Genomic DNA, 8440 nt, shown 5'->3' on the forward strand with positions numbered 1-8440 from the left:
GCTGAACTTCCCAGGGAGAAGCAAGCAGAAACCTCGGGAGTATTTCCATGGTCAGCTCGGAGCTCTCCTTGGAGAGGAGGAAGAGTGGGAGAGGAGGAAGGGGTGCCCTGCACAGAGCAGCACCCTCCACTCGGGACCTTCTGCGGCAGCCTGAGGGGTGCCGAGCCATCTCGGCAGAGCAGCGGGAGAGAAAACACCGAGGACGAAGGCACACAAACCCCATTTTGGGGCAACCGTGCGTTCACCTGGCCAGGACTCAGCTCAGCAGAGCTGGGAGTCGAGGAAAGGAGTCCCACAGCAGCAGGTAGGTGCTGCGAGCCAGGCGCCTGCCCCAGCGGCAGCCCCAGCGCTGAGGCGCAGGCAAAGCAGCACCTTGCAGCACCCCGTGATGTCATTCAGGTCTCTGTGCACATGTAAACAAGGCTTGTGCAGTGCAGCCCGGACACTCCACTTCCTCCTGGCAGCACGGCTGCACTTAGCTGGGTTTCTGCCTGAAAAGGTAAGGCTGCCTTTAAGCTCTCTCTTGGCGATCTAGAACCAACGTTAACGAGCCTATGCTGTTTCCTACGAAAACGTTGCGCTCCTCGGGCTTTTTCTTAGGGGTTGGCTCTTGCCAGGAGGAGATTTGTGGCGCTTTGAGTCTTGAAAAAACAGCAGCCCTCCTTGCGCGCCAATCCTCTGTGTGAACACATGGAGGAGTTGGAACAGCGGCTGCATGAAATTGCTGTTGCTAGAGAAAGCAAAATGTTATTGCGGGGGCAATTACTGGTTCTTCAACTGTTCTCCAGTGTCATTCCTAGACACAATTTCCTTCTTTTGCCTGATTTCTTAGGGAATATATTTTATTTTAAAATCGTACTTGACAGTAAGGGAAACTTGCAAATCTGTTCTTTCTGATGGTGATTTATACTCCCATAAAAAAAAAAAATCTACATGCTGTCTTTGTGCCATCCAATGCTCTTTGGCTGGATTGCAACAGTAGGAAATTAATATTAGTCAGGGGTCACAATATGACAAAAATAGCAAGATTGCTTGGACTTGGTTTTGTTAATGAAAATGCTGAGGCAGTTTTAATTCATAATTCAGACTGCAGTCACTGGTCTGGATTAAAACTTAACTTACTTCATGGACTGGAGCTTTTAAACTGTACTTTGTAAAAGGTGGTTTCCGGATGGGCTTGCGTTCACTTGCACCAGCAGCTCAGATCTGAAGGGAGCCCAGCAAAATAGCACATATGCAGTTTGGCAGTTATAAACAGGATTCATAGTGGGTGGCCCCTGAATCTGAAATTTCTTAAAGTAAATCAAAAGGGAATTGCGTCGAAGGTGAGCCAGTGTGTCAGATCTGGCTTGCCACAGATTTGTGTAGGAGAGGACTTCAGCAGCAGGCTGGAGCAGTAGGATGTGTGAAGTAAGAGTGTGATTTTTGTTCAAGGGCATGTTTTCTGGTGTCAAGTGAAAGTGCTGGCACCTTGGCTCCAGCACAAACATCACCAGCCATGGGAATCGCATCCATGATGCCAGTCCATCCGCGGCACAGCCCTCGCCCAGCCTGGAGCAGGCGCTCCAACGAGGCTGCCGGCTTCCTGCTGCGTGTGCATGCCCTGCTTCTTCAGCTGCCGGAGCTGCAGAAGTGAGAATTAGACTAGTGTTGCAAAATGAAAACATCTCATCACAACAGATCAGACAACCCAGATCTGCTCTTTTTTGTGGAAGAAGAAAACCAGAAAAAGTACCCTTAACTGTAGAACTTTCCACTTCTGACTGCAGAGGTTTCATACAGAAGCAGGAGTGCAATAGCGTGAGATCTTCACAGCCACGCAATGAGGGCATTGTGTAGAGGCATTTGTGTCTTAATCAAATCAATTAACCTATCTGCTGATGGGCACATTGGAAAGATACAGGACTCTGGAATGACATTCCTGGCTTCTCAGTCCTGTCAAGATGAACATTTTTTTCCTAGAAGTGCCACGTTTAGTTTCCAAACGTCCAGCTACAAGTAATAACGTGCACACTTAATTATGTCCTTATTGCAACAGCCTCAGAAATCCAGACTCCAATTAAAATGTAAAAAGCAGTAGTTAGATAACACTGTATTTATTTACCACTGATTTTTTTCTCTAAAATTCGATATTCTGAAAACAATGTTGCAGTAGGAGCTGTCTCCTTGCAATATGTAAATAGGTGTCAATAAAATCTGATGGAGCTTTTCAGCCTTCTGCCTTTGCTGTACACACATCATGCAGCAAATGACTTTGCTTTCTTTACTTTGGAGAGCTAATCTCAGACAGACATTCGGTGGTATCTCTGTGTATCTGCTTTTGTGCACAGGTGGGAAGATGAGGGGACAGTGTGGGATTAAACTTCAATCTGAACAAGAGAAGTAGGAGGAAGGGCAGAAATACAATTGTTTTGTTGTCCCCTGCGCATATGCCTGGGTGCATTTTGTCTAAAGAGATGCTTTAATCTCATTATATTTTTATGACTTTGTAATGAAGTCATTCATTCTCAGAAAGCGCCCTGTTCTGAAGAGCCAGCAGACGTCACCCATATATATATATATTAATTGTATTAATGCTTTTGCACTACCAGCCAGGTCATCCTGCTCAGTCCACTTCATTGCAAACCGCCTGACCCCAAGCTCACTGAATGCAAAGGAGAGGCTTTTTCTGACTCCACGGGCCATACATCTCCTGTTCATCAATCATGGTGATACATCTGCTCAGGGTGGTGGGGATGGGACATCACCTGCATTTCTGCAGGTTGGGTTTTATTACCTTTTGGCTTGAAAGTTCAAAGCAGCTCCCTGGTCTCCATCGAGGTGCAGCTTTTCAGGACTCTTCTACCTGTAAAGACCAGCAGTATGAGGACTACTCCTGGGAGCGTTTTTTTCCCTAACATCAGTTATTCAGCAACACAAGAGTTTTTCAATTTTGGATCATCCTAGAAGACAGCAAAACTCATGAGAACATAGTCACACCCCCGCCCCTGCCTCCCACCACTCAGATAGCCCTAGTCCCTTGAGGGTTAGAAAACTGCCTTAAAGAGGGGGGCAAAGAAATGAAATCTTGATTAACTCTGACACCTTGTGGACAATTAGCAGATGCAGATGAAGCCCGAGGGGGAACCTCTCGGTGCTGTGGGCTCCACCATGGTCTCAGGCATGCTGCAGCCCGTGCAGCCCAGGCTTGTGCTTGCCTGCCTGCCTGGGCATGGTTTGCTGCAATCAGAAAGTGAAGGCTGAATTCTGGTATCAAGTGCGTGCACTCAGCATCACCCTCACGTTGCAGCAGACACGTCCTGGACACGTCGGTTTACCCTAAACGGCTCCGTTCAGAGGCCAGTTTGAGTCAGCAGCCTGAACTTGATTATTCTGACTGCTGGCATTGCAGTCTGGTCCTTAGCTGTCACATGAAATGTAGATAAGGGCCAACTGTGTCTAGGGACCTCAATAAGCAAACTGACTGTTATGACTCATTTGAACTGAAGAACACACGTCCACTGGCCAGCATTTAAATATAAGCGTGTCCTTAAGATAGACCATTTTGCAATGTGCCTAATCCTCCATGGTTTCAATGGCCATCTAGCACTCGTGTTTTGGAGGAGCACTGGCCGGTCAGCCTAACCTTGACATCCAAGGGAAACCAGGCAGCTAATAACTTGGAAAGTGGCTCTTTAATGGCTTCTTGGCAAAGAGGGAGGTCACCTGAAGGGACAGAAATTGGGTATAGTGAGCAGTGCTCTTACTGGAGACAAGGGCAGCAGACAGCACGGCCAGCTAGAGCTGCAGGCGAACGAGATTGAAAGAGGTCACAAGCCTCCAGAGCGCCAGAAATTCACAACACTCTGAAGAAAAGGGATGTAACCCAAATTTACTGCTCTAAGAAGCGACGCCCTGAGTGAACACCCCAGTGCTCAGCTCCATGCCCTGCCCACTCCCGGTCTCAGTGTCCTGAGGAGCACCAGAAAGGAGAGCAGGAGGCCTCCAACATTGCTTGTCAGACTGGTGGAGATAAGACCATGGGCCAGATGCATCTTTTCCCCTTGTTTCCAGCGCCCTTTGAGCAGCTGGAGATACCCCACCATGAAGCAGAGCATCTCGTCCCAGAGCTGCCTTGGGGCGAGGGTTACTGGGAACAAAGTGCAGACTGGAGGGATTGTCCTGGAGGGACAAAACCAGCCTGGGAGGTGTGCTCTGAGGCACCTGGCCTCCACGTACTCGTGAGGTCTTGGTGAAGGAAGGGGATTAGATAGAGGGTTTCGCAACTACAGCATTTCTTTGATGTTTGGGGCAACTGAAGGATGTAGCCCAGTTGCTAAAGCGGAAGGTGCTGCAGGAGATAAACATGCAGACCTTGCTTGTTGAAGAGCGTGAGAAAATGAAAGACAAGTTTAAAAAGAAAAGGAAGAAAGTTGGCGTCTGTTTAGGGAGTGGTTAGGTGGCCCTGCTCACCGTCAGCGTCAGCCAGAGCCACTGCGCCCGCGGTGAGGGTGGCCTGTGTCCCATGCTGGGACCTTGCCATGCCCGGGCTTTTCTGGGGCCTGAGTTACAACCCCTCCATAGCAGCCTTGAACAGTGTCTGGATGAGCTGCCAAGCCCAAGTACCGCAACAATTAACCAGCTCAAAACCCAGCTATTTGTGTTCTTTGTCACTTGTGAGCTCTAAACGCTACTCTTTTTTGTAACATGAAGGAAAAAAACCATTAGCAGCAGGGTATGAGTTACTAATATCTACCTACAGAGACACTTTTTTTGGCAAATGCCCCTTGCCAGCGGTGCAGGAAATGAGTCAGAAGGAATGAATCAGTGTCTGTAGTGCCACATGAAATAGGAAGCTGATATTCAATTTTAACTGTTATATTAGACACAGGAGGGAATCACTGTAATGAGAATTATAACCCTATGGGGAAACACCTGATAAAACCGAACTCCTGCTGCCTCTGTTGCCTTACTGAAGACAAGTCCCAGTTACGAAAGCTGACAAAAGAAAGATGGCCCAACAGTTCAACACATGACATTTCACCATCCCTACTCATCTCAATCAAAGGAGAGCCAGAAATTGGTAGTACCTAAAAATAAAATTATCTGATGGAAAAAAGTGTTAAACTGAGGCTACTGGGGTGATGAGAAATGGAAGTTGGTGATCTGATCAGGTCTCTGCTTGTAACGTTAGCTTAAATACATGGCAGCACTGGCTGCATTTACAACAGCCAAACTTCTCAAGCCCACTCCCTGCTACCCTTGTCCACATGGCCTGTCCCCATCACGCCAGAGAAAGTGGGTCCATGAGGTCCACTGGTGGGGTCAGGAGACGTGCCACCCGCGCAATGCCTAACGTACAACTTAACAGCAGGTATGTTTTGGTGGTTGGTACCCACATTTTGATTGCTGGGCCATGTGGTTGCTCACAGCAGTATCATAGAATCACAGAATCGTTTAGGTTAGAGAAGCTGGGCAATGGCACACCTTTCTTCCCTGTGTTCCTCCCCTGCTACTCAGAGACCAAACCACAGGTGACCTTGAGCTGCCAAAAGGATAGGCAGCTTCTCCTGCTCCTCTGTTAGCAGCGTGGCACCGCTTCACCCGTGCTTATGGCACTCAGGCAGCCCAGTAAGGGGACTGACACAACAGGAATGGTCCCCCACCTCTGCGTGAATAGTGGAAACCTCTGAAAGGGCAGCTTTGAAGAAGATAGCAGGATGTTTTATACAGAATACATTTCGAAACCTCTACATCATACTGAATAGTCAAATATGAAATGCAAATGTGAGTACCGACAACTCTTGCAGTGCCTTTGCCTTTACAGCCCCTGTTCTTGTTCTCGACAGGAATGACCCACCCACCTTATACCATGACAGATGTTTCCAGCAGCCCAGTCATGATGCAGAGCAACCAGACCTGCTCCAGTCACAACATAACGTTCAAAAACACCCTGTACGCAACCACTTACACCCTCATCTTCATCCCCGGCCTCCTGGCAAACAGCGCTGCCTTATGGGTCTTGTGCCGCTTCATCAGCAAGAAGAGCAAAGCCGTCATCTTCATGATCAATCTGGCCGCTGCCGACCTGGCTCATGTCCTCTCGCTGCCACTGCGAATATACTATTATATTAACTCCACGTGGCCTTTTGGGAGATTCCTTTGTTTACTGTGTTTCTACCTGAAGTACCTCAACATGTACGCCAGCATTTGTTTCCTCACCTGCATTAGCATTCAGAGGTATTTCTTCCTGTATCAGCCGTTCAAAGCCAAGGACTGGAAACGGCGGTATGATGTAGCTATCAGCGCTGTGGTGTGGCTCTTTGTTGGGGTGGCATGTTTGCCGTTCCCCATCATGCGCAGCTACCGCCTGGCAGAAAACACGCATACCTGCTTTGCAGACCTTCAAGTCTGGAAGATCGACAGCAAGGTGGCCACCGTGCTGATGACAGGCACAGCGGAGCTCTTCGGGTTCATCGGCCCACTCATCATTATTTTATTCTGTACTTGGAAAACGAAAGACTCTCTTCGGGGCTTCCAGATACCAGTGCAAAACAGAAGCGAGAGGCGGAAGGCTTTAAGGATGGTTTCCATGTGTGCCATTGTGTTCTGCGTGTGTTTTGCACCGTATCACATCAACTTCTTTTTCTACATGTTGGTGAAAGAAAATGTGATTACAGACTGCTTCTTGAGTACCATCACGCTCTACACTCAACCTTTTTGCTTAAGTCTTGCGAGTCTGGACTGCTGTTTGGATCCGATACTGTATTTCTTTATGACTTCAGAGTTTCAGGACCAGATATCAAGGCACAGCAGCATCGTCATCAGGAGTCGGCTCATGAGCAAAGAGAGTGCCTCATCAACTAAGGAATGACAAGACAGCCAGCTGAAAAGAATTAAGCTATTTCGTACGGAATCTGAGACTGTTCTATGATACTTGATTAGCAAATCCGTTGTGGAAGATCCCCAAGTTTATTCAGGGGAGTTTTGTGGCAGTGGAAATCTTTCGATATGTAGAAGATAAAACTCTGTTAAGACCGATGTGTTGGAAGCTGATGAGCAACCCAACTGGCGTGACTACATCTACTGCTGTGCCACCCACGCCTGACCTTGCTGGACTCAAAAATATGCAGGAGGGAGCAACAAAGCTTCTGCTAGGAAATGGTGGCAATATCCCAGGAGCTTTTCTTCTATTTTCCCAATACCATGGCTCTATGATCAAGCCAAAGATAATGCCACATCCATACACTGACATCCATTGAAGTGTCTTCTCTGCTAAAAACACACAACACATACGAGAACCTGGAAATGGCCAGTAACAATAAATGGCAGTTTTGGTCTCCGCGCTCAGGGCTGCAGGGGCGTGAACATTGGCAGCTTGCACTGCAGCCCACAGGTCACCACACTTACCTCTGCTTTGCCTTTCCCGCACTCCTCCTCCTGCTCTCGTTCATTATTTCCTCCTCGCCCAGCTCTAAGTTTGCTCCTTAATTGCTAATGCATCCTGTAACTTGCACCTACAGCTGGCGCAAGACCCTCTGCAAGACAAATCCTCCTGACGGGCTCCTCAAACACTCCAGAGAATGGGATCTTCCCTTGCTCTGAGTGACTTTCTTCCCCTCCGAGCTGCCCCTGGGGGCAAGGGGAGCATCAGCACGTGGCCTTCGCCTTTGGACCCTGAGGAGCAGGACCACTGGAAGCGCGCCGCAGGCTGGGCACAGTCGGACTCGGCATCTGCACCGGTGGATTTGACGATGCTGGTGGTACTGTTCGGGCCCTCGCTCTCTTCTGTGTGTGGCTCCTTGGGCCCAGAGGTACCTGTGATGGGTCCACCCCGTGAAACCTTGGCTCATGCGTTCAATTGACACATCTTTTAAAAAGAAGAGGTGTCCTTGCCAAGGTGATTGTCACTAATAGAGCACAGGCTTATTTCATAAGGAACTTATTCATCATGATCTTTTCCACCAGCTCCTCTCGTGATCTTAATGTTTACATTTTTTAACTTCATCAGCTATGAAGACACGAAAAGCAGTGACAAGAAAGGATGCCATTTACCCCTTATTTTAAATTAGTGACAGCTTTTTGGCCAAGTTCACCCACTTTGTGTAACTTCAGGGGTATCCTCATGATACCTGGGGATTGTTTTGGCTGAACACAGGCACTGATTTTATTGCCTTTGAAACATGGTGTTTTTTCAAAAGGAACATGTACAATTCCCAGTAAGCACCAGTGCCAGCATCTTACACATTGTCGCAAAAATAGAAGAAATACCAGAAACACTTGCTAAGTATATTTTAAATCTAACTACTCAATTCAGCTTAATTACATTCTAACTCAGCCAAAAACTTTCTGCACATTATGTTTTCCCACTTGACTGTTTTACAATAAAATGGGAAAAAAGCAAACAATAGCCAGGTTTAAATAACCATTACATTGGAGTTCTTCTAAAAGGCAGCACAGA

General features: G+C 47.7%; 1 protein-coding gene across 1 annotated transcript; it reads left to right on the plus strand.

Annotated features, from left to right (window-relative positions):
* Positions 1-5830: 5830 nt before the first annotated feature.
* LOC104259085 (putative P2Y purinoceptor 10) lies at positions 5831-6853 on the plus strand. The gene has a single exon (XM_009814387.2). It carries the CDS (start codon positions 5831-5833, stop codon positions 6851-6853), a length of 1023 nt encoding a protein of 340 aa, XP_009812689.2.
* The last annotated feature ends 1587 nt before the right edge of the window (positions 6854-8440 follow it).

Source organism: Gavia stellata, chromosome 14, assembly GCF_030936135.1.
Source record: "Gavia stellata isolate bGavSte3 chromosome 14, bGavSte3.hap2, whole genome shotgun sequence".
NCBI classification, from domain to species: Eukaryota; Metazoa; Chordata; class Aves; order Gaviiformes; family Gaviidae; genus Gavia; species Gavia stellata.